General features: G+C 49.0%; 1 protein-coding gene across 1 annotated transcript in view; it reads left to right on the top strand.

The window, feature by feature from the left end:
• The first annotated feature begins 3,785 nt into the window (after nt 1-3,785).
• LOC132823548 (hexokinase-1-like) overlaps nt 3,786-26,568 on the top strand; it is a 28,693-nt gene continuing 5,910 nt past the window's right edge. The window contains exons 1-8 of the mRNA XM_060837492.1: nt 3,786-3,987; nt 4,528-4,676; nt 7,535-7,651; nt 7,815-7,910; nt 8,519-8,618; nt 21,516-21,703; nt 22,913-23,070; nt 23,268-23,498. Of these exons, the coding sequence (XP_060693475.1) occupies nt 3,786-3,987; nt 4,528-4,676; nt 7,535-7,651; nt 7,815-7,910; nt 8,519-8,618; nt 21,516-21,703; nt 22,913-23,070; nt 23,268-23,498 (1,241 nt within the window). The remainder of the gene's footprint in view (nt 3,988-4,527; nt 4,677-7,534; nt 7,652-7,814; nt 7,911-8,518; nt 8,619-21,515; nt 21,704-22,912; nt 23,071-23,267; nt 23,499-26,568) is intronic.

Raw genomic sequence — 26,568 nt, forward strand, 5'->3', positions numbered from 1 at the left:
GTCGGCGCCGGTCCACTGTACACTGAAACCTGGGATGAAACATTTGCCACGACACCTCCGTTCGCCACGTCCGTTAAAAATCACTGCACTCACTCACTCACTCCCTCTCTCACTGGGCTGGCCGCACACTGGTTTTCATCCACATACATGCCAACCCACGCATACTGTCGGTGTGTCCGTACTCTCGTCTCAGCCTGTCGCAGTCCCTTGGCCCCAGTTTTAGTGACATGTTTGGCAGGGGCGTCCGAAATGACTGGGGCTGTGGTGGAGGTACAGTGGCCCCCTTGCCACTGCGGGTTGAATGTGACTAACAGTTTCGTTTTCCACCCCGGGGATTTTTCGGCGGTCGGTGGTGCCCAATCAGTAGGGGGTTTCCCTAGGGCTATTGTTTGCCGCACTGAATACTGCGGCGAGAGTAGGAGTCCGTTTAAAATTTTGGTCATTAGTGCCGTATCAGTGAAGGTCTCTTTTAGTCTCGTCAATATCAGGTCTTTTTGGGCAGGCGCTTGATTAAACACTTGATCCAGTGCTGTCTTGTGCACTGCTACACTGTCCAGTAATAATTGGGCATGCCAAGTTACGTCTGTGCCGACCGTGAGGTGCCACCAGGGCACTCCGGGGCGTAATGGTCGAAATTGGGTCATTTTTGGTGGTCCAAAGTTCAAGTCCCCCATGACGGATCTCACCTGGTGGGTACCGCTTTAAAACCAGTGCGTTTTTCAAAAGCCTGACCTTCGCGTGGCAGATTTCTGCTCTTAACAACCGGTCTAAGGCAAACGCCTGTGCAGGTAAACCCTATCCAGGAGATGAGATCTGCCCTCTGTCCCCTTAGGATGCTAGCAGCGAGTGTGTCTATCGATAGTTGTCAGAGTTAAAGTGCTTATTAAAAGAGAAAGGATCCAATTAGTCAAGTGCGGTCAGCGCTGTATTAATTAATTTCAGAAAGCGTCCAGGCTCCGTAAGCCACGCTTTTACCTTAACTCAGAAAGCTGCGTCCAGGATCCGAAATCCACGCATAAACTTAACTCAAAGACCGCGTCCAGGATCCGAAATCCACGCGTAAAACTCAAACTCAAAAAACTGCGTCCAGGATCAGAAATCCACGCATTAACTTAACTCAAAAACCGCGTCCAGGATCCGAAATCCACGCGTAAAACTCAAACTCAAAAAACTGCGTCCAGGATCCGAAATCCACGCATTAACTTAACTCAAAAACCGCGTCCAGGATCCGAAATCCACGCGTAAAACTCAAACTCAAAAAACTGCGTCCAGGATCCGAAATCCACGCATTAACTTAACTCAAAAACCGCGTCCAGGATCCGAAATCCACGCGTAAAACTCAACTCAAAAACCACGTCCAGGATCCGAAATCCACGCATTAACTCAACTCAAAAAACTGCGTCCAGGATCCGAAATCCACGCATTAACTTAACTCAAAAACCGCGTCCAGGATCCGAAATCCACGCGTAAAACTCAACTCAAAAAACTGCGTCCAGGATCCGAAATCCACGCATTAACTCAACTCAAAAAGCGCGCATTAACGTAAGGCTAGCCATGGATCAATTAGTCACTTCAGTACCGCGAAAACAGGCAGGTATTAGTGAAGAAGTGAGAAAATAGCTTACCAGTATGGACTCTGCAACGTTGCTGCCAAACTGATTTAAAAGTACTGTTTGTGTGGGTGAGGATCAGGGAGCAGACAAAGACTGACTAACTAAAAAATTTACCTACTGGAAGTCTTTGCTTTAACAGGCGCTTCCTCACCTTTTAAAAGTTCGGCCGAAAGTTTGTCTGCCCTCCGGTCCGCCAACGTGGCCAACTTGCGGTCGTCTCTTTCCCTTCCCACGTTCAGGCTCACCATCTGTTGAGACGGAAACCGAATGGTCTCGTCTCTACGTGTTCGTTGGAAGGAGAGATCAAACCGGCTAGAGTTTGGAGCAAAAACACCGTTTATTACAGAATCAAAACTGGTACACTATACAACGAATTCAAAAGCATGCAAATTCGTTGGAGAAGGCGTTCTGTCTTTCCCTTCGGATCTGGTGCAGTTATACTTCGCGCTTCCTCGAGTTCCCGGTCAGGTTCCCCTTGTTCGGCTCTTTCATTGGTCGGTTCACCTGTCTGTGAATGGATTAGTGTCTCTATTGGCTGCCCCGAGATACCTGTCCAACTCCTGCTGTGCTGAACAATGGGTAGACATCCTGGGTTCGGCAGTTTCCGATCTTGTAAATTAAAGGTTTATTGTTTGGAAGGGTTTCCTCATTGCCATGCGTCTGGCTGTCTGGGCGTTCACAATAGTTCTCCATAGTTGAATATACAGATATTATCATTTAACATAGGACCCGAATGAGTTTGACGTCAGCGGAGGCATTAGCAAGTACTTTATCAATCAAGTGTAGTATCGGTGCGATTTACACTATCCGATAGTTACCGGTTTCCTTTATTAACAATGAGAGTGTAACAGGATGATCTGAAACTGACGGACATGTTCAAATCCCCCAGGAATGTGGCCCCAGGCAGACAGTCCTGCAGTGGCTGGGTTTACTTTACATGGCTGTGTTTTAGCTGGTATCTGACAGTGTCTGCTTTAATAATGGTGCTCCCCTCCCTAGCCCCAATGTAGGTACCCCGATAGCAGATTCTCCCCAACAACGTATTGTTTCAAAAATCCCTCCTGGGTGCACTAAATAAATTCTGCCCTCTCTATACCCCTGGCACTAAGGGATTCTCAGTGAATATTGGGGGAATTAAAATCACCCACTATCACAGCCATGTTTATTTAACTTACTTTGTGATCTGCTTACATATTTGTTCTTCTATCTCTAACTGACTTTTGAGAGACCTAAAGTTTAACCCTATCAGAGTCATTACATCTCTCTTATTCCTGAATTCTACCCATAGTGCCTTGTTGGATGCTCCCTCTTTTAGTACAACTGTGACATCTTTCTTAACCAGTAATGCAACTTCTCCACCCTTTTATATCCCTCTCTATTTTGCCGGAAGCATGTAAACCCTGGAATGGTGAGCTACCAGTCCTGTCCTTCTCTCAACCAAATTTCTGTAATGGTTACCACATTGTACTCCCATGCACTAATCCAGATTCTAAGCTCATCTGCCTTATCTGTTATCTTCTTTGCATTAAAATAAGTATACACCAGACTGCTAGTCCTGCCGTGATCATTAACCTGGCCCTGCTTGTTCTTCCTACTTGATTTACTTAATTTAGCCCTTTACACTGCATGCTGATCTATTGCACTGGTTCCCACCCCCCTGCTCCGCCAGTTAGTGGCACTGACAAACCTTACTGCAAGGATATTGGTGCCTTTCCTGTCTAGGTGCAAGCCATCCTTCTTGTACAGACTGTACCTGCCCTGGAAGAGATCCCAATGATTCAGATAGCTGAATCTCTTCATCTCCTACACCAGCTCTTTAGTCATGGAGTCAACTGTATTATATTCCTATTTCTGGCCTTGTCATTCAATCATGTCAAAGTGCTGCAGGAAATAATGAAATTAATCCTGGGCCGTGTGGCCCACCAGCTGCACGGCATTGTCCCCCGGATAAATATTGCTTTCCTGATTCAGAACAAAGGAAGTGAAAGGTTCTTACAACTGCCTCTTTGGTAATGCAGTCATGCAGCCGATGTTATTGTTGAAGAAATGGTTTGAAACCTTGTTTGTGTTCCAGGTTCTCACACAACCTGATAGCTGCCTGCACACACAGGACACCGGATTACAGCCTGAGGATTTAGATTTCCCATTTCCAGCTGGGCCAATTTCATGGCGATGACCATGAGCTGTGGAGATACCACTGCGCACCCTGAGGTTGACCGAATCCTCAGTCTGTTCCAAGTGAGCAAGAAGCAGCTACATCTGGTGATGCACAGGCTGAGGGAGGAAATGGAGAGAGGCCTGAGCAGAAACACTTACCAGGAGGCATCGGTCCGCATGTTACCCACCTTCATACGCTCACTGCCTGCTGGTAAAGGTGAGTTCCAGCCACCCTGAGGAGATGGTGCAGATGAGACTGAGGAATGGATGATGCTGGAGCAAAGAGCAATCTTGTTCAGGGACTTGGGGAGGGTTTACCCTGTCAACTCATAATCAACATTGGTTCAACACAGACTGTGATTCGGGGCGGTGAGAGAGAGCAATCATTGGGAAGTGAAGGTGATGAGAGGGTGAGGGTGATTAAGGGGATCAGGATAATTGAGGAGGACTGAGGGTGATGGCAATAAGGGTGATTGAGGGGAAATGATGGTGGTCAAGGAGGTGAAGGTGATCAAGGGTTTTTGAAGCATTGAGGATAATTGAGAGGGAGGAAGGGTGCTTGAGAGGGTCAGAGTGATCTGGAGATGATCTGAGGGTAGTGGGCATATCTGGGCTGGTGCAGCCAATCGGAGAGCAAGGCCTAGGATTGGTCACTGCATTCAGGGACTCTGAGCTAACCCATGACCCTGGCAATGGGTGGAGGAGAGATGCAGACCCAGAGTTGGTACAGACTTCAATTTCTCTCTTTGATCTCCAGTAAATGGCAGCTTCCTGGCCTTGGACCTTGGTGGCACTAATTTTCGAGTCTTACTGGTGAGGTTTGGTTCTGCGTGTGAAGATGCTGAGCACATGGTGTCTGAGAGTTACAGAATCCCCCACAAACTGATGCAGGCTTCGGGACAGCAGGTATTCCTGAGAACAACGTCATGACTGTTAATTAGCTGACTGGGGATCATTAACATCAAACCAATAATTTACTGGAACCAAGGCCAAGAGATGTATTCAACCAGTAATTTATTAAAATTAAAGAATTCAGAGCAGCAGTAGACCATTCTGCCACTTGAGCCTGCTTTTCCAATGAGGAAGTCTGTGGCACTCTTGAGTGTGCTCTCAACTCCATTTTCTCGCTGACCCCCAACCCTTGACTCCCTCATCAATCAAAATTATTGAATTTCACACTAAGTGCCACTACACTTTGAGGGTATGAATTCCAGAGACTTAAGACCCTCTATGAGAAGAAATGTCTCCTCACCTCCACCTTAAGTGGGTGACCCTTTATCTTGACACTGTGCCTCCTAGTTTGAGACTCCCACTTTAGAGGAAGCACCCACTCCGTCAAGCCTCGTCAGAATCCTGTAGGCTTCAATAAGATCTCCTCTCATTTTTCTACATTGAATTAATGTTGGCCCAAACTACTCAACCTCTCCTTGTAAGAGTGATCCTTATAAGATTGAAGGATCGAGATAATCAGTTCTGACAAAACCGAAAACAGAAAGCTGGAGCAAATGTTTGTGGGATTTGTTTATAGAATGCCTAATAGTAGAGAGAATGTTGGGCGCAGTATACTTCAGGAAATTAGAGCTTTATGTGATGTGAGTAATACAGTAATAATGGCTGACTTCATTAAAATTGCCTTTTGATTTTACCAATTATGACATTATGTCATGCAAATTCTTTGATTTGAGAATTGATCAAGTGGACATCAGACTTTTAATCTATTAGAATTCCTTCTTTGACATTTCTTTTTCATTTTATCTTTTCACCCAGACAGAGAGAAGGGAGAAAGATTTTTTTTGGCTCTGGATGGTTCTAGCTGCACTGCTCCTACCAACCTGAAGCAAACTGCAGCTCAACCATTCTAAGGACCATTGTCAGGCAGTTTCTCCACAACTCAAATATTTCTGGTGTGGTATGTTTTTAATTCACTCGTGGGATGCAGGCATCACTGCCTGGCAGAGGGGTTTTAAGGAGAAACCTTCTCGCCCAGAGGAAGGTGGAGATGTGAAATTGTTATGGAGATGTGTACTGTATCTTCAAGAGAGTTCACAGCTTGTACAGCTACTTGACACGTGTTCTCAATAAGGTAACAATATAATACTTGGTCAAAAGCTAAATTAGCTGGTTGTCTGGAAGCAATAAAACAGATTCGAATTAGGCCAATCAGTTTCAGGGTAAGTTGTGCCCCCAAAAAAATACCAATTTCCAAACCAATTTGAATTTTTTATATTGACAATCTTAAAGGCCAATGACACAATCCAATGATTTAGGGATATAAGACCAGGGAAAATTGGATAGTTGACAGGAGAACAGCCGAGCCCCAGCAGGTAAAAAGACTGCCTGAAAAATAGCTCTCTTAAAAGGTACCTTTATCAATCAGTAATCTGTGAAACAGAAATCCCTAAGAAGGAGGAAAGAAGACTAGAATTCAGAGGAAATGAAAGCTGCATGGAATTGAGATAAGAAGTTTTGTTTCGTAAATCGTAATCTGGAGTTTTATTGGACTAGTGTTAGAGAAGGGAAGGTAAAAGATAGGTTAGAGGAAAGAATTGTAAATAGTTGTTAGTTAATTATTTTCTGTTATACTTTAAGAAATAAAGTTGTTAACTTTTACTTTGCGTAGTACTTGGCCTATCAAATTTTCACAGATTACTGCATGGGATAAATCCTTTCTGGGTTGCTGTTAAAATTAAGCAGGAGGGTTTACCCCATGTCATAACAAAATGGAGTATAGACGAGGCAGGAAACTTCACAACCTTATAAAAGTTATTTGGATGAGCATTCAAGGCTATGAGCTCAGCTCAGGGAAATGGGGTGTGTATAGGTCATATGTATCTCTGGTGGTGCAGACTTGATGGGCCACAAACACTCTGCTGTACTCTATGAATCTAATAATGTGATTATATCTTATTCAGAGAGCTTGACAGGGCAGATACTGACAAGATGTTTTAATTGGATGGAGGGTCTAAAACTGGTTAAGATAGTGAGGGGGTGAATTCATTGTAAAATGTTTTCTAATCAACCTATTGTTGCAAACCTCTGAGTAAGTGGGATTTGAACTTGGGCTTCCTGGCTCAAAGATAGGGGCACTACCACTATACCACAAGAGCCCCTTTTTTCAACTGCATATTAGCAGCATGAAACAACTAAATTCCCTGGTAGCTAAAACCTTTGGCATATCTTACTTTTCCAGGATAATTGGAGGGACTTTTCAGGACCAGGAGTTGAGTTTTAGTATTATACAGTAAGAAATTATCTGATCAGGGCATCTATTATCTAATAAAATGGTTTTGACATCCCTATTTCATCATCAAGTTTGCACAGTGGAAAATTAACTAATTAATACCCAATATGCTCGTTCCCTTCAGCATCTAAGAATTTAACATCGTACTAACAGGATTAGATATTAACAGATTGCTGCCTTTTCTTCTTAACAAAATTTAAGAGAAACAATTCGAAGGAAAAGATAGAAAAAGATAATACATTGGTTGTGTAATTATGCAAAATATATATTTAATAATCTCCATGTTCCATCCTGTCCTGACAAAATTCAAATAAGATTACAACATGAACATTTCTTTGTTCTTCATTAGAACACAAGACAACCCTTTTTAGGGTCAAGTAACCATTTCTTTGGACAAACACTTCCTTTTGCAAAATAATCCAATGACTGATGACTTGCATTGGCTTCATGCTGAGGTGATTCATTTTGTTTGAAGCTGTCCTTATATTGGTTCTGAGACAAACTAATCTCTGCTCTTTTGTAGCTCTTTGATTACATTGTGGACTGTATCATAAAGTTCCTGTCAAGCCAAAACATCAAGGAGCCTCCTCCTCTGGGATTCACTTTCTCCTTCCCCTACCAACAGACTGGCCTAGATCAGGTGAGAGCTCAAGTGACTGATGTGTCTGCCTCACTCCTATCTCACTCAGTACACTCCGGCCTGTATCAAGTTAAACTCAGAGCTTTACATACACTCTCTAGGGTGGTGAACATCTCATTTCAGATCAGGCTCTAATTAATTTCAACTCTGCTCGACTCTGTAGGGGATCCTGCTAAACTGGACCAAGGGATTCAATATTCCAGACTGTATAGGAAAGGATGTCGTACAGATGTTGCGAGCTGCTATTCAACGTCGGCAGGTAATAACTTTCAGTTCAGGTGCTCAGGGTGACAGATCCAGACTCTCTGACCCAATATCTAACTGACCAGCCACCCTGGTAACTGACTGACTCAATATTTAACTGACCAGCCACCCTGGTAGCTGACTGACCGGATAACTGACTGACAGTGCTAACTGACTGATCCATTACCCTCGTAACTGACTGACCTGGTAACTAACTGGTCCAATAAGTGACTGACCTTCCTAACTGACTGATTGCCTACTCTGATAACAGGCTGACCTAATAACTGACTAACCTAGTAACTGACCGACCCTGGCAAATCACCGATAATTGACTGACCCTGGTAACTGACAGACATAGTATCTGGCAGACTTGCTAACTGATAGACACAGTAACTAACTGACATGCAAACTGACTTACAGAATAACTGCTAATAACTTACAGAACTGCTAACTGATTGATCTACTATCCTGATAACTGACTAACCCAGTAATGGAATGACCTTGCTATCTGACTAACCTAGTAACTGACTGACATGGGTAACTCACTGACCCACTATTCTGGTATGACTGATATGTTTCTCTGGTAATTGGACGATGGTTTCCTTATAATATGTGTGCTTTCAGGAATTCGACCTGGACGTAGTTGTCATTATAAATGATACTGTTGGGACACTGATGTCATGTGCTTATGAGGATCCAAAGTGTGAAATTGGTCTCATTGTAGGTGAGTGTTGGCTTGAATGTGTCCAAGAATGCAAGGAGTGATTGATAATACAGATTATTCAAAGCTCAGAATATAAACAATAGGTGTTTGAGGAGTGCTGGGCTGCAGGTCCTGTGGCTTGTGGGCATGTGGGAACACTGATCCAAGGATGCTGGAGACCATAAGGCTGTAAGTGACACCGGCCTTTGAACATTGGATGACACCAGATAGTGGGCACTTGACTTTAATGAGCAGCGGGTGCCAGGCGAAAGATAGTGACTGATGGATGATGTTACTTTCTGGGCAATATCAGACATTGTGCTGTGGTTGACATTGGGCAATGAATGTTGGGTGACATTGAGTGATGGGTGTTCAGTGACATCGCACAGCGGTGTTGGGCGGCACTGGTCTGTGGGTGTTGGGCGGCACTGGTCTGTGGGTGTTGGGTGACACTGGTCTGTGGGTGTTGGGCGACACTGGTCTGTGGGTGTTGGGCGACACTGGTCTATGGTTTGGGTTAGATTGGCTGTGGGTGTTGGGTGACACTGGGCTGTTGAAAAGTGTGGTGCTGGAAGAGCGCAGCAAGCCAGGCAGCATTTGAGGAGCAGGAGAATCGACGTTTCGAGCATAAGAAGGGCTTATGCCCGAAATGTCGACTCTCCTGCTCCTCGGATGCTGCCTGGCCTGCTGTGCTTTTCCAGGGCTACACTTTTCAACTCTGGTCTCCAGCATCTGCAGTCCTCGCTTTCTCCTGATACTGGGCTGTGGGTGTTGAGTAACAATTGTCTGTGGGTTGGGTTCGATTAGCTGTGAGTCTTGGGTGATACAGGGATGTTGTTGCTGGATGACAATGGGTGTAGGTGTCGGGTCAGATTAGCTGAGTGTTGGGTAATACTGTGCTGTGAGTGTTGGTGATACTGCGCTGTCGGTATTGGGTGACCCTGGGCTGTGAATGTTGGGTGATGTCGGTGTGTGGGCGTTGGGTGATGCTGGGCTGTGGGCGTTGGGTGATACTGCGCTGTCGATATTGGGTGACCCTGGGCTGTGAGTGTTGGGTGAGAATGACTGTGGGTGTTGGGTGACGCTGGGCTGTGGGTGTTGGGTGACGCTGGGCTGTGGGTGTTGGGTGGCGCTGGGCTGTGGGTGTTGGGTGATAATGGGCTATTGTTGCCAGGTCAGATTAGCTGTGAGTTTTGGGTGATAATGGGCTGTGAGTGTTGGTGATACTACGCCGTCAGTGTTGGGTGACCCTGGGCTATGAGTGTTGGGTGAGATTGGGTGTTGGGTGATACGGATCTGTGGGTGTTGGGTGATAATGTGCTGTGGGCGTTGGTGAGATTACCTGTGAGTGCTGGTTGATAATACTACGCTGCAGGTGTTGGGTGATACTGAGCTGTGAGTGTTGGGTAATAATGGGCTGTGGGTATATGTTGACACTCGGCTGTGGGTTGGGTTAGATTGCCTGTGCATGTTGGGTGATACTGGGATGTTGTTGCTGGATGACAATGGGTGTAGGTGCCGAGTCAGATTAGCTGTGAGTGTTGGGTGATACTGAGCAGTGAGTGTTGGAGAGACTGCGCTCGCGGTGTTGGGTGTTACTGGGCTGTGGTGTTGGATGACCCTGGACTCAGTGTTGGGTGAAATTGGCTGTGGGTGTTGTGTGACACTGGGCTGTGGGTGTTGGGTGATACTGGGCTGTGGGTGTTGTGTGACACTGGGCTGTGGGCTTTGAGTGACACTGGGCAGCCGTGTTGAGTGATACTGGATTGTGGGCGTTGGAGAGATTACCTGTGAGTTCTGGGTAATACTGGGCTATAGGTGTTCGATGATACTGGGCGTGGATGTTGAGTGATACTGAGCTGTGGGTGGTGGGTGATACCAGACTGTGGGTGTTGGGTGCCTCTGATGTTGGGTGATATGGGGCTGGGCTGATAGGCTATAATGACTTGTGGGTGTTGGGTGACACTTGGCAGTGGGTGTTGGGTGACACTGGGCAGTGGGTGTTGGGTGACACTGGGATGTTGTTGCTGGATGACAGAGTGTTGGTGTTGTGTCAGATTAGCTGAGTGTTGGGTGATCCTGGGCTGTGGGTGTTGGGTGATCCTGGGCTGTGGGTGTCAGGTGAGATTGGCTGTGAGCCTTGGGTGTTCCTGGGCTGTGGGTGCTGGGTCATACTGGGGAGGTGGGTGTATGGCGATACTGGGCTGTGGGTGTATGGTGATACTGGGCTGTGGGTGTTGAGTGACGCTGGGCTGTGGGTGTTGGGTGACGCTGGGCTGTGGGTGTTGGGCAATAACTAGTTGTGGGTGTATGGCAATACTGGGCTCTGGGTGTTGGGTGACACTGGGTGTAGGTGTCGGGTGAGATTGACTGTGAGTGTTGGATGACACTGGGCGATGGGTGTTGGGAGATAATAGGTGTTGTGGGTGTTGGGAATTACTGGGGTGCTGGGTCACACTGGGAGGTGGGTGTTGGGTAATAACTGGCTGTGTGTTGGGTGACGCTGGTCTGTGGGTGTTGGGTGACGCTGGTCTGTGGGTGATGGAGAGATTACCTGTGGGTGTTGTGTGACACTGGGCTGTGGGTGTTGTGTGACACTGGGCTGTGGGTGTTGGATAGATTACCTGTGCGTGCTGGGTGACGCGGGCCTGTGGGTGCTGGGTGACGCGGGGCTGTGGGTGCTGGGCGACGCAGGGTTGTGGGTGCTGGGCGACGAGGGGCTGTGGTGCTGGGTGACGCGGGGCTGTGGGTGTTGGTGAGATTACCTGTGAGTGCTGGGTGATGCTGGGCTATAGGTGTTCGATGATATTGGGCTGTAGGTGCTGGGTGACACTGGTCTGTGGGTGTTGGGTGACACTGGTCTGTGGGTGTTGGGTGATACTGGTCTGTGAATGTTGGGTGACACTGGTCTGTGAATGTTGGGTGATACTGGTCTGTGAATGTTGGGTGACACTGGTCTGTGAATGTTGGGTGTAATAAGGGTTGTGGGTGTTGGGTCACACTGGGAGATGGATGTTGGGCAATAACTAGTTGTGGGTGTATGGCAATACTGGGCTCTGGGTGTTGGGTGACACAGAGCTGAGGTGTTGGGTGACACTGGGTGTAGGTGCCGGGTGAGATTGACTGTGAGTGTAGGTGTTGGGTAATTCTGGGCTGTAGGTGTTGGGTGATAATGGGCTGTGAGTTATGGTGACACTGGGCTGTGGGTTGGGTTAGATTGCCTGTGAGTTTTGGGTGATCCTGGGATATTGTTGCTGGATGACAGTGGGTGTAGGTGTCGGGTCAGATTAGCTGCGGATGTTGGGTGACACTGCGCTGTGGGTGTTGGGTGACACTGCGCTGTGGGTGTTGGGTGACACTGGGCTGTGGACGTTGGAGAGATTACCTGTGAGTGCTGGGTGATGCTGGGCTATAGGTGTTCGATGATACTGTGCCATGAGTGTTGGGTGACCCTCGTCTGTGGGTGTTGGGTGACACTGGGCTGTGGGTGTTGGGGAGATTACCTGTGAGTGCTGCGTGAAACTGGGCTATAGGTGTTCGATGATTCTGGGCTGTGAGTTTTAGGTAATAATGCGCTGTGGGTGTTAGGTGACACTGCGCTGTGGGTGTTGGGTGACACTGCGCTGTGGGTGTTGGGTAGATTACCTGTGGGTGCTGGGTGACACTGGGATGTGGGTGCTGGGTGACACTGGGCTGTGGGTGCTGGGTAATAACTGGCTGTGGGTGTTGGTGAGATTATCTGTGAGTGTACTGGGTGATACTGGACTATAGGTGTTGGGTAATTCTGGGCTGTGAGTGTTCGATAATACTGCGCTGTGGGTGTTGGGTGAGTTTGGCTGTGGGTGTTGGGTGACACTGGGCTATAGGTGTTGGGTGACACTGGGCTGTGGGCTTTGGAGAGATTACCTGTGAGTGTTGGGTGATACTGGGCTGTGTGTGTTGGGTGATACTGGGCTGTGAGTGGTGACACTCGGCTGTGGTTTGGGTTAGATTGGCTGTGAGTGTTGGGTGATACTGGGATGTTGTTGCTGGATGACTCTGGGTGTAGTTGTCGGGTGACACTGGGCTATGGGTGTTGAATGATAATAGGGGTTGTTGGTGTTGGGTGTTACTGGGCTGTGGGTGCTGGGTCACACTGAGAGGTGGGTGTTGAGTAATACCTGGCTGTGGGTGTATGGATTGTGGGTGTTGTGTGACACTAGGCTATGGGCATTGGAGAGATTACCTGTGAGTGCTGGGTAATAATGGGCTCTAGGTGTTCGACACTACTGGGCTGTGGGTGTTGGGTGGCACTGGGCTGTGGGTGTTGGGTGGCACTGGGCTGGGGGTGTTGGGTGGCACTGGGCTGTTGTTGTGGGTGGTACTGGGCTGTGGGTGTTGGGTGATACTGGGCTGTGTGTGCTGGGTGATACTGGGCTGTGAGTGTTGGGCAACACTGGGCTGTGAGTGTTGGGTGATACAGGGATGTTGTAGCTGGATGACAATGGGCGTAGGTGTTCCTTCAGATTAGCTGTGAGTGTTCGGTGATACTGTGCTGTGAGTGTTGGAGATACTGCGCTGTGGGTGTTGGGTGACCCTGGGGTGTGAGTGTTGGGTGAGATTGGCTGTGGGTGTTGAGTGATATTGGTCTGTCGATGTTGGGTGATACCGGGCTGTGAGTGTTGGGTGACACTGGTCTGTGAGTGTAGGAAGATACTGGTCTTTGGGTGTTGGGTGTTAATGGGCTGGGGGTGTTGAGTGACACTGGGCTGTGGGTGTTGAGTAACACTGGGCTGTGGGTGTTGAGTGACACTGGGCTGTGGGCTTTGGAGAGATTACCTGTGAGTGTTGGGTGATACTGGGCTGTGAGTGTTGGGTGATACTGGGCTGTGAGTGGTGACACTCGGCTGTGGTTTGGGTTAGATTGGCTGTGAGTGTTGGGTGATACTGGGATGTTGTTGCTGGGTGACTCTGGGTGTAGTTGTCGGGTGACACTGGGCTATGGGTGTTGAATGATAATAGGGGTTGTTGGTGTTGGGTGTTACTCGGCTGTGGGTGCTGGGTCACACTGAGAGGTGGGTGTTGAGTCATCCCTGGCTGTGGGTGTATGGATTGTGAGTGTTGGGTGACACTGGGCTGTGGGATTTGGAGAGATTACCTGTGAGTGCTGGGTGATACTGGGCTGTGGGTGTTGAATAATACTGGGCTGTGGGTGTTGGGTGATACTGGGCTGTGGGTGTTGGGTGGCACTGGGCTGGGGGTGTTGGGTGATACTGGGCTGTGTGTGCTGGGTGATACTGGGCTGTGAGTGTTGGGCAACACTGGGCTGTGAGTGTTGGGTGATACTGAGATGTTGTAGCTGGATGACAATGGGCGTAGGTGGTCCGTCAGATTAGCTGTGAGTGTTCGGTGATACTGTGCTGTGAGTGTTGGAGATACTGCGCTGTGGGTGTTGGGTGACCCTGGGGTGTGAGTGTTGGGTGAAATTGGCTGTGGGTGTTGAGTGATATTGGTCTGTCGATGTTAGGTGACACTGGTCTGTGAGTGTAGGAAGATACTGGTCTTTGGGTGTTGGGTGTTAATGGGCTGTGGGTGTTGAGTGACACTGGGCTGTGGGTGTTGAGTAACACTGGGCTGTGGGTGTTGTGTAGCACTGGGCTGTGTGTGTTGGGTGATACTGGGCTGTGAATGCTGGGTGATACTGGGCTGTGAGTGTTGGGCAACACTGGGCTGTGAGTGTTGGGTTATACTGGGATGTTGTAGCTGGATGACAATGGGCGTAAGTGTTCCGTCAGATTAGCTGTGAGTGTTCGGTGATACTGTGCTGTGAGTGTTGGAGATACTGCGCTGTGGGTGTTGGGTGACCCTGGGGTGTGAGTGTTGGGTGAGATTGGCTGTGGGTGTTGAGTGATATTGGTCTGTCGATGTTAGGTGATACTGGGCTATGAGTGTTGGGTGACACTGGTCTGTGAGTGTAGGAAGATACTGGTCTTTGGGTGTTGGGTGTTAATGGGCTGGGGGTGTTGAGTGACACTGGGCTGTGGGTGTTGAGTAACACTGGGCTGTGGGTGTTGAGTGACACTGGGCTGTGGGCTTTGGAGAGATTACCTGTGAGTGTTGGGTGATACTGGGCTGTGTGTGTTGGGTGATACTGGGCTGTGAGTGGTGACACTCGGCTGTGGTTTGGGTTAGATTGGCTGTGAGTGTTGGGTGATACTGGGATGTTGTTGCTGGGTGACTCTGGGTGTAGTTGTCGGGTGACACTGGGCTATGGGTGTTGAATGATAATAGGGGTTGTTGGTGTTGGGTGTTACTCGGCTGTGGGTGCTGGGTCACACTGAGAGGTGGGTGTTGAGTCATCCCTGGCTGTGGGTGTATGGATTGTGAGTGTTGTGTGACACTAGGCTGTGGGGGTTGGAGAGATTACCCGTGAGTGCTGGGTAATAATGGGCTCTAGGTGTTCGACACTACTGGGCTGTGGGTGTTGGGTGACACTGGGCTGTGGGATTTGGAGAGATTACCTGTGAGTGCTGGGTGATACTGGGCTTTGGGTGTTGAATAATACTGGGCTGTGAGTGTTGGGTGATACTGGGCTGTGAGTGCTGGGTGATACTGGGCTGTGAGTGTTGGGCAACACTGGGCTGTGAGCGTTGGGTGATACTGAGATGTTGTAGCTGGATGGGAATGGGCGTAGGTGTTCCTTCAGATTAGCTGTGAGTGTTCGGTGATACTGTGCTGTGAGTGTTGGAGATACTGCGCTGTGGGTGTTGGGTGACCCTGGGGTGTGAGTGTTGGGTGAGATTGGCTGTGAGTGTTGGGCAACACTGGGCTGTGAGTGTTGGGTGATACTGAGATGTTGTAGCTGGATGACAATGGGCGTAGGTGGTCCGTCAGATTAGCTGTGAGTGTTCGGTGATACTGTGCTGTGAGTGTTGGAGATACTGCGCTGTGGGTGTTGGGTGACCCTGGGGTGTGAGTGTTGGGTGAGATTGGCTGTGGGTGTTGAGTGATATTGGTCTGTCGATGTTGGGTGATACTGGGCTGTGAGTGTTGGGTGACACTGGTCTGTGAGTGTAGGAAGATACTGGTCTTTGGGTGTTGGGTGTTAATGGGCTGTTGGTGTTGAGTGACACTGGGCTGTGGGTGTTGGGTAACACTGGGCTGTGGGCTTTGGAGAGATTACCTGTGAGTGTTGGGTGATACTGGGCTGTGTGTGTTGGGTGATACTGGGCTGTGAGTGGTGACACTCGGCTGTGGTTTGGGTTAGATTGGCTGAGTGTTGGGTGATACTGGGATGTTGTTGCTGGATGACTCTGGGTGTAGTTGTCGGGTGACACTGGGCTATGGGTGTTGAATGATAATAGGGGTTGTTGGTGTTGGGTGTTACTGGGCTGTGGGTGCTGGGTCACACTGAGAGGTGGGTGTTGAGTAATACCTGGCTGTGGGTGTATGGATTGTGGGTGTTGTGTGACACTAGGCTATGGGCATTGGAGAGATTACCTGTGAGTGCTGGGTAATAATGGGCTCTAGGTGTTCGACACTACTTGGCTGTGGGTGTTGGGTGACACTGGGCTGTGGGTGTTGGGTGGCACTGGGCTGTTGGTGTTGGGTGGCACTGGGCTGTGGGTGTTGGGTGATACTGGGCTGTGTGTGCTGGGTGATACTGGGCTGTGAGTGTTGGGCAACACTGGGCTGTGAGTGTTGTGTGATACTGGGATGTTGTTGCGGGATGACAATGGGCGTAGGTGTTCCGTTAGATTAGCTGTGAGTGTTCGGTGATACTGTGCTGTGAGTGTGGGAGATACTGCGCTGTGGGTGTTGGGTGACCCTGGGGTGTGAGTGTTGGGTGAGATTGGCTGTGGGGGTTGAGTGATATTGGTCTGTCGATGTTGGGTGATACTGGGCTGTGAGTGTTGGGTGACACTGGTCTGTGAGTGTAGGAAGATACTGGTCTTTGGGTGTTGGGTGTTAATGGGCTGTGGGTGTTGAGTGACACTGGCCTGTGGGTGTTGAGTAACACTGCGCTGTGGGTGTTGGGTGACCCTGGGGTGTGAGTGTTGGGTGAGATTGGCTGTGGGTGTTGAGTGATATTGGTCTGTCGATGTTGGGTGATACTGGGCTGTGAGTGTTGGGTGACACTGGTCTGTGAGTGCCGGATGATACTGGTCTTTGGGTGTTGGGTGATACTGGGCTGTGGGTGTTGAGTGACACTGGGCTGTGGGTGTTGGGTGACACTGGGCTGTGGGTGTCAGAGAGATAACCTGTTGAGTGCTGGGTGATCCTTCGCTATAGGTGTTCGATGGTACTGGTCTGTGGGTGTTGGGTGATACTGTGCTGTGAGTGTTGTGTGACACTGGGTTGTGGGTGCTGGGTGACACTGGGTTGTGGGTGTTGAGTGACACTGGGCTGTGGGCATTGGAGAGATTACCTGTGAGTGCTGGGTGGTACTGGGCTGTGTGTGTTGGGTAATAATGGGCTGTGGGTGTTGGGTGATACTAGTCTGTGGGTGTTGGGTGATACTGAGTTGTGAGTGCTGGGTGACCCTGGGCCATGTGTGTTGGGTGATCCTGGACTGTGAGTGCTGTTGATACTGGTCTTTAGGTGTTGGGTGACACTGGGCTGTGGGCGTTGGAGAGATTACCTGTGAGTGCTGGGTGATACTGGGCTGTGGGTGTTGAATAATACTGGGCTGTGGGTGTTGAATAATACTGGGCTGTGGGTGTTGAATGATACTGGGCTGTGGGTGTTGAATGATACAGGGCCGTGGGTGTTGAATAATACTGGGCTGTGGGTGTTGAGTGACCCTGTGCCGTCGGTGTTGATTGACCCTGGGCTGTGGGTGCTGGGTGATACTGGGCCGTGGGTGTTGAATAATACTGGGCTGTAGGTGTTGAATAATACTGGGCTGTGGGCGTTGAATAATACTGGGCTGTCGGTTTTGAAGAAGACTGGGCCGTGGGTGTTGGGTGACCCTGGGCCGTGGGTGTTGGGTGACACTGGGCTGTGGGCGTTCGAGAGATTACCTGTGAGTGCTGGGTGATACTGGGCTCTACGTGTTAGATAATAGTGGGCTGTCAGTGTTGGGTGGTACTGGGCTGTGGGTGTTGATTGATACTGGGCTGTGAGTGTTGGATAATAATGGGCTGTGGGCATATGGTGACACTGAGCAGTGGTTGTTAGGTGATAATGGGCTGTAGGTGTTGGTGATACTGCGCTGTCGGTGTTGGGTGACCATGGGCTGTGAGTGTGGGATGAGATTTGCTATGGGTGTTTGGTAATAATGGTCTGTGGGTATTGGGTAACACTGGGCTGTGGGTGGTGGATGATACGCTGTGGGGTGATGGGTTATACTGATTTGTGGTTGTTAGGTGATACTGTGCTGTGGTTGTTGGGTGACATTCGGCTATGGTTTGGGTTAGATTGGCTGTGATTGTTGGGTGATACTAGGATGTTGTTGCTGGATGACTCTGGCTGTAGGTGTTGGGTGAGATTGGCTGTGAGTGTTGGGTGACACTGGGCTACAGGCATTGGATGATAATAGGGGTTGTTGGTGTTGGGTGTTACTGGGCTGCGGGTGCTGGGTCACACTGAGAGGTGGGTGTTGAGTAATACCTGGCTGTGGGTGTATGGCGATACTGGGCTGTGGGTGCTGAGTGACACTGGGCTGTGGGCGTGGAGAGATTACCTGTGAGTGCTGGGTGATACTGGGCTGAATGTTGGATAATAATGGGCTGTGGGTGCATGGTGACACTCGGCTGTGGGTTGGGTTAGATTGGCTGAGAGTGTTGCATGATACTGGGCTATGGGTGTTCGATGGTACTGGGTAGTGGGTGTTGAGTGATACTGGGCTGTAGGTGTTGGGTGATACTGGGCAGTGGGTGTTGAGTGATACTGAGTTGGGTAATAGTGGGCTGTGGGTTTTGCGTGACCCTGGGCTGTGAGTGTGGGGTGAGATTTGCTATGGGTGTTGAGTGACACTGGGCTGTGGGTGTTGGGTGACACTGGGCTGTGGGTGCTGGGTGACACTGGGCTGTGGGTGCTGGATGACACTGGGCTGTGGGTGTTGAGTGACACTGGGCTGTGGGTGTTGGATGACACTGCGCTACGGGTGTTAGATGATAATAGGGGTTGTTGGTGTTGGGTGTTACTGGGCTGTGGGTGCTGGGTCACACTGAGAAGTGGTTGTTGGGTAATACCTGGCTATAGATGTATGGCGACACTGGGCTGTGGGTGCTGAGTGACACTGGGCTGTGGTTGCTGAGTGACACTGGGCTGTGGGTGTTGGGTGATAATGGGCTGTGAGTGTTGGGTGATAATGGGCTGTGGGTGTTGGGTCACACTGGGCTGTGGGCGTTGGGTCACACTGGGCTGTGGGCGTTGGAGAGATTACTTGTGAGTGCTGGGTGATGCTGGACTATAGGTGTTCGATGATACTGGGCTGTGGGTGTTGGGTAATAATGGGCTGTGGGTGTTGGGTGATAATAGGCTGTGGGTTGGGTTAGATTGGCTGTGAGTGTTGGGTGATACTGGGATGTTGTTGCTGGATGGCAATAGGTACAGGTGTCGGGTCAGATGAGCTGTGAGTGTTATGTGATACTGTGCTGTGAGTGTTGTGTGACACTGTGCTGTGGGTGTTGGGTGACACTGTGCTGTGGGTGTTGGGTGACACTGTGCTGTGAGTGTTGGATGACACTGTGCTGTGAGTGTTGGGTGACACTGGGCTGTGGGTGTTGGGTGACACTGGGCTGTGATGTTGGGTGACACAGGGCTGTGGGTGTTGGCTGATATTGGACTGTGTGTTTTGGGTCATACTGTGCTATTGGTGATGGGTGAGATAGGCTTTGATTGTGTCATATGGGGCTGTGAGTGTTAGGTGATACTGGGCTGTGGGTGTTGGGTGACACTATGCTGTGGGTGTTGGGTGACACTGTGCTGTGGGTGTTGGGTGACACCTGGCTATGGGTATGTGACGACTCTGGGCTGTGGGTGTTGGGTGACACTGGGCTGTGGGTGTTGGGTGGCACTGGGCTGTTGGTGTTGGGTGACACCTGGCTATGGGTATGTGACGACTCTGGGCTGTGGGTGTTGGGTGACACTGGGCTGTGGGTGTTGGGTGGCACTGGGCTGTTGGTGTTGGGTGGCACTGGGCTGTGGGTGTTGGGTGATACTGGGCTGTGAGTGCTGGGTGATACTGGGCTGTGAGTGTTGGGCAACACTGGGCTGTGAGTGTTGGGTTATACTGGGATGTTGTAGCTGGATGACAATGGGCGTAGGTGTTCCGTCAGATTAGCTGTGAGTGTTCAGTGATACTGTGCTGTGAATGTTGGAGATACTGCGCTGTGGGTGTTGGGTGACCCTGGGGTGTGAGTGTAGGAAGATACTGGTCTTTGGGTGTTGGGTGATACTGGGCTGTGGGTGTTGGGTGACACTGGACTGTGGGTGTTGAGTGACCCTGGGCTGTGGGTGTTGAGTGACTCTGGGCTGTGGGCTTTGGAGAGATTACCTGTGAGTTTTGGGTGGCACTGGGCTGTTGGTGTTGGGTGGCACTGGGCTGTGGGTGTTGGGTGATACTGGGCTGTGAGTGCTGGGTGATAATGGGCTGTGAGTGTTGGGCAACACTGGGCTGTGAGTGTTGGGTGATACTGGGATGTTGTAACTGGATGACAATGGGCGTAGGTGTTCCGTCAGATTAGCTGTGAGTGTTCAGTGATACTGTGCTGTGAGTGTTGGAGATACTGCGCTGTGGGTGTTGGGTGACCCTGGGGTGTGAGTGTTGGGTGAGATTGGCTGTGGGTGTTGAGTGATATTGGTCTGTCGATGTTAGGTGATACCGGGCTGTGAGTGTTGGGTGACACTGGTCTGTGGGTGTAGGAAGATACTGGTCTTTGGGTGTTGGGTGATACTGGGCTGTGGGTGTTGAGTGACACTGGACTGTGGTGTTGAGTGACACTGGGCTGTGGGTGTTGAGTGACACTGGGCTGTGGGCTTTGGAGAGATTACCTGTGAGTGTTGGGTGATACTGGGCTGTGAGTGGTGACACTCGGCTGTGGTTTGGGTTAGATTGGCTGTGAGTGTTGGGTGAAACTGGGATGTTGTTGCTGGATGACTCTGGGTGTAGTTGTCGGGTGACACTGGGCTATGGGTGTTGAATGATAATAGGGGTTGTTGGTGTTGGGTGTTACTGGGCTGTGGGTGCTGGGTCACACTGAGAGGTGGGTGTTGAGTAATACCTGGCTGTGGGTGTATGGATTGTGGGTGTTGTGTGACACTAGGCTATGGGTGTTGGAGAGATTACCTGTGAGTGCTGGGTAATAATGGGCTCTAGGTGTTCGACACTACTGGGCTGTGGGTGTTGGGTGACACTGGGCTGTGGGTGTTGGGTGGCACTGGGCTGTTGGTGTTGGGTGATACTGGGCTGTGAGTGTTGGGCAACACTGGGCTGTGGGTGTTGGGTGGCACTGGGCTGTGGGTGTTGGGTGATACTGGGCTGTGAGTGTTGGGCAACACTGGGCTGTGAGTGTTGGGTGATACTGGGATGTTGTAGCGGGATGACAATGGGTGTTGGGTGACACTGGGCTGTGGTTGTTGGCTGATATTGGACGGTGTGTTTTGGGTCATACTGTGCTGTTGGTGATGGGTGCGATTGGCTTTGATTGTGTCATACGGAGCTGTGAGTGTTGGATGATATTGGGCTGTGAGTGTTGTGTGACACTGGGCTGTGGGTGTTGGGTGACACTGGGCTGTGGGTGTTGGGTGATAGTGGGTTGTGAATGTTGGGTGTTACTAGGCTGTGGGTGTTGGGTGTTACCGGGCTGTGGGTGTTGGGTGATACGTGGCTGTGGGTGTTGCGTGTTACTGGGCTGTGGATGGTAGGTTTACTGGGCTGTGGGTCCCCGTTTATGTGATCCTGATTTTGTGCTCTCCCTGGCTTCTATACAGGGACTGGCACCAACGTGTGCTACATGGAGCAGATGAGGAACATTGACAAATTGGATGGTGATGATGGACTCATGTGCATAAATGCAGAATGGGGAGCATTTGGAGACAGTGTGAGGAGACCACTTCAGGACATTATGAATGAATTTGACGAGCTGGCAGATAAACGGTCTCAGCATCCGGGAAAGCAGATGGAAGGATTGGATCTTTAGTGAGGGTTTGGAATGATTGCATAGCTGCTGTGTACTCTACACTTTGTTGAGTTACAGTCCACATACTCGTTTCTCTCTCAGTCATCTCAATAAAGGTGATAGATGTTCATTTTTACCACAATCCCATTCGGTCACAGCATTTATAGTGAGTGTTTCCACCCCCTAGCACACTATTACTCACATCAGAGAGAACATTTCACTCTGGATGAAACACGTTCTGAAATGTTGCTCAGTTAGTCAATACAAATCCTTCATTGCACTCCTGATCCTCATTTCCTCCATTTCTGTCACTAGCCACAAGTAGTCTTTCACGACTACTTGTTCCCACCTTCAGATTTCCTATTGGGGCAATGGTGACACTATCTCAATCTAATGTTCTACCTGTTCCAGGGTGAGGGTATCCCTGTTTCAGGGTTAGTGTCTTTCCTGTTCAGTGGAGAGGGTCTTCCCTGTTACAGAATGAGGGGCTCTCCTGTTCCAGGTCAATGCTGCCACCTCGTTTCAGGGTGAGGGTCTCCTGTGTTTCAGGGTGAGGGTCCCCCCCTGTTTCAGGGCGGGGGTCTCCCCTGTGAGATTCTCTCCTGTTCCAGGATCAATGTCTCCCCTGTTCCATGTTGAGATTCAGTTCTGGTTCAGGACGAGGGTCTCTCTTGATCCCAGGTGAGGGTCCCCCCCGTTTCAGGGTGAGGGTCCCCCCCGTTTCAGGGCGGGGGTTTCCCCTGTGAGATTCTCTCCTGTTCCAGGATCAATGCCTCCCCTGTTCCATGTTGAGATTCTGTCCCGGCTCAGGGCGAGGGTCTCTCTTGATCCCAGGTGAAGGTTTCCCCTGTTTCAGGGTGAGGCCCCCGCCCCGTTTCAGGGTGAGGGACCCCCCGTTTCAGGGTGAGGCCCCCCCCCCGTTTCAGGGTGAGGCTCCCCCCGTTTCAGGCTGAGGGTCCCCCCCTGTTTCAGGGTGAGGGTCCCCCCCCCAGTTTCAGGGTGGGGGTCTCCCCTGTGAGATTCTCTCCTGTTCCAGGATCAATGTCTCCCCTGTTCCATGTTGAGATTCTGTCCTGGTTCAGGGCGAGGGTCTCTCTTGATCCCAAGTGAGGGTTTCTCCTGTTTCAGGGTCAGTATCTTCCCAGTTTCAGGGCAGGGTCTCACCAGAGTTTGCATCTCACCCCTCTCTCTGTCTCCTATCCCATTCACAGCTTTGAGAAGATGATCAGTGGGTTGCTCCTGGGTACGATTGTTCAAAATATTCTGTTGAAGCTCAAGGAGAAAGGAGTTATCTTCTCAGGAATCAAACAACATCGACTCGATCATCACGGTCTCTTTGAAACAAAGTACCTGTCAGTGATAGAAAGGTAGAGGAACCATCTGACCATTAGTGTTTTATATTCACATCAACTCTGTATCTCAGAGTCATGCTGTGTTCTCTGCCTGGTTATTTCACTGTACCTTCTAGCTCAAACACTCACTGTGGTCCTCTGTCTCAGAATCATACTGTAACTGTGTGAGTATGTGTTGCTCTAAAATCTCACTATTCTCTTCTCCCTGCCAGTGATACTGATGACCTGCTGAATGTGAAATCCATTCTGGAAAAGTTTGATCTATCCTCTGGGATTGAGGACCGCCGTTTGGTGCAGAAAATTTGTGAGGCAGTCACGCAGAGAGCAGCTCGGCTGTGTGCGGCTGGGCTCGCTACTGTGCTTGAGAAAATGAGGGAAGCCCAGCAACAGGATCACATGATGACCGTCGGGGTGGAGGGGTCCTTGTACAGACTACATCCTCAGTAAGTCTCAGTGTGCGCCATTTACAATTAGCTCACCAACACACACTGTCCCCACTCGGTCAACCCGTAAGACCATTGGAAATAGGAACAGGAGTAGGCCATTCATCCCCTTAAGCCTGCTCTGTCATTCATTAGGATCATGGTTGTCCAACACTTGTCACGTCTACTTCCCTGCCCTTTCCCGTTGACCTTTGATTTGGATCAGTCTCAGCCTTAAATATAGACAAGGACTCTACCCTACAGCTCTCTGTGGCAAAGACTCACAATACTCAAAGAAATTCCTCCTCATCTGAGTCTTTAAGTTTGTCCTCCTTAATTCTGAGATTATGCTGTTCCTAGACAAGTAGGAACCATCCTTCCAACATTTACTCTGTCAAGCTCCTTAAGAATTCTTTATATTTCAATGAGATCATCTCTCATTTTTTCAAACTCTAGTCAGTAGAGTCCGTTACACCATAAGATATAGGAGCAATATTACACTGTTTGAGTGATTGAGTCTGGTCCCACATTTGATCATGGCTGGTATGTTTCTTAACCCCATTCCCTGGCCTTCTCCCCGTAACCCTTGATCTCTTTACCAATAAAGAAACCTATCCAACTCTGTCTGAAACACACTCAATGACTTGGCCTCCATAACTTTCTGTGGCAATGAGTTCCACAGATTAACTACCCGCTGATTGAAGAAATTCCTCCTCATCTCAGTTCTAAAGATTCATCCCTTCACTGTGAGGTTGTGCCCTCAGATCCTAGTCTCCGTTCCATGTCCACTCTCTCTCAGTCTTGCAGTACATTTTATCCTTCCAAACTCTATCAAGTACAGACCCAGTGTCCTCAACTGCTCCTCATATGACAAGCCCTTCATTGCCAGTATGATTTTCATAAACCTCCTCTGGGCCTCTTCAATACCAAGATAAATTTCCTTTCATACTGCTCACAATATTCCACATAAAGTTTCATCTACAGCCTCAGCAAGTACATCTCTGCTCTTGTATTCTAGCCCTCTTGAAATGAATGCTAACATTAGAGTCATAGAGTCATAGAGATACACAGCACAGAAACAGATTCTTCGGTCCAACTATCCATGCCGCCCAGATATCCTAACCTAATCTAGTCCCATTTGCCAGCACTTGGCCCATATCCCGCTGAACCCTTCCTATACATATAGCCATCCAGATGCCTTTTAAATGCTGTAATTGTACCAGCCTCCACTTCCTCTGGCAGCTCATTCCATACATGCACCACCCCCTCCGTGAAAAAGTTGCCCCTTAGGTCCCTTTTATATCTTCCCCCTCTCACCCTAAACCTATGTCGATTAGTTCTGGACTCCTCCACCCCAGAGAAGAGACCTTGTCCCTCATGATTTTATAAACCTCTAGAAGATCACCCCTCAGTCTCCAATGCTCCAGGGAAAATGGCCCCTGCCTATTCAGCCTCTCCCCATAACTCAAATCCTCCACCCCGGCAACATCCTTGTAAATCTTTTCTGAATCCTTTCAAGTTTCACAACATCCTTCCCATAGGAAGGAGACCAGAATTGCACACATATTCCAACAGTGGCATAACCAAAGTCCTGTCCAGCAGGACCTCCCAACTCCTGTAGTCAATACTCTGACCAATAAAGGAAAGCATACCAAATGCCTTCTTCACTATTCGATCTACCTGTGACTCCACTCTCAAGGAACTATGAACCTGCACTCCATAGAGACCTTGGAGTGCAGGTTTATAGTTCCTTGAAAGTAGAGTCACAGGTAGATCAAATAATGAAGAAGGCATTTGGTATACTTTCCTTCATTGTTCAGCAACGCTCTGGAGGACCTTACCATTAATTGTATAAGTCCTGCTTTCATTTGCTGTTCCAAAATGGAGCACCTCACATTTATCTAAATTAAACTCCATCTACCACTCCTCAGCCCATTGGCCCATCTGATCAAGATCCCATTGTACTCTGAGGTAACCTTCTTCTTTTTCCACTACACCTCCAATTTTGGTGTCATCTGCAAACGTATTAACTGTACCGCCTATGTTCACATCCAAATCATTTATATAAATGACTTGCATTTAACTCCCTAACCACCAAGTGAACCTGCATGCTAACCCAAAGAGAATTCTGAAAAAAGGACTCCTAAGTCCCTTTGTACTTCAGATTTCAAAGCCTTTCCCCATTTGGAAAATATTCTACACCTCTACTCTTCCTACGAAATTGCATAATCTTGCACTTTCCCACACTGTATTCCATCTATCATTTCTTTACCCACTCACCTAGATTCACCCACATAAATGTCTGGTATGCTACTGATGTTTTCAAATGTAAAAACAGATGCAAAGTATCAGTTCCTCCTTCATTTATTTATTCCCCATTACTACATCTCCATCCTCATTTTCCAGCATTCTAATGTCCATTCTTGCCTTTCTTCCTTACTTTTCAGATATATTAAAAATTCTTTTATGTTACTAGCTCCATTCTCTCATATTTCATCTTTTCCCTACTTACTGATGCTTTTCTTATCCCAATCCTCTGGAGTCCCACTAATCTTCACCAGATTGTGTACTTCATCTTCAACTTCTATGCTGTTCCTGACTTTCTTTGTCAGCCATGGTTGAATCTCCTCTTCCTATATTTCTTCATCCTTGGGATAAATTTCCACTGTGTATCCCAACCTGTTTGACCTTTGCTCGTAAGGCAATTCCCCTATACCAGGGATTATCCAAGTGAACCTTCTCTGAACTGCCTCTGATGAATACACATACGCCAGATGTGGTCCCACTAGCACATTGTACAGTTGCAAAAAACTTTGCTACTCTTATACTTTGAAATAGGGACCAACATTCCTTCAACCTTCCTGATTACCTGCTGCAGCTGTGCGCTAACTTTTTGTGTTCCAAGCACAAATACTCCCAAATCTCTTTGTGTTGCAGTTTTCTGCCATTTCTCTCAATTTAAACAATGCTCTGTTCTTTTGTTCTCCCTTCAAAGTAAACAGCTTCACATGTTCCCACATTTTACTTAGTTTGCCAACTTTTTGCCCATCTACTTAATCTATCTATATTTCTTTGTAAACTGTTTGTCCTT

This window comes from Hemiscyllium ocellatum, chromosome 16 (assembly GCF_020745735.1).
Source record: "Hemiscyllium ocellatum isolate sHemOce1 chromosome 16, sHemOce1.pat.X.cur, whole genome shotgun sequence".
Taxonomy (NCBI): domain Eukaryota; kingdom Metazoa; phylum Chordata; class Chondrichthyes; order Orectolobiformes; family Hemiscylliidae; genus Hemiscyllium; species Hemiscyllium ocellatum.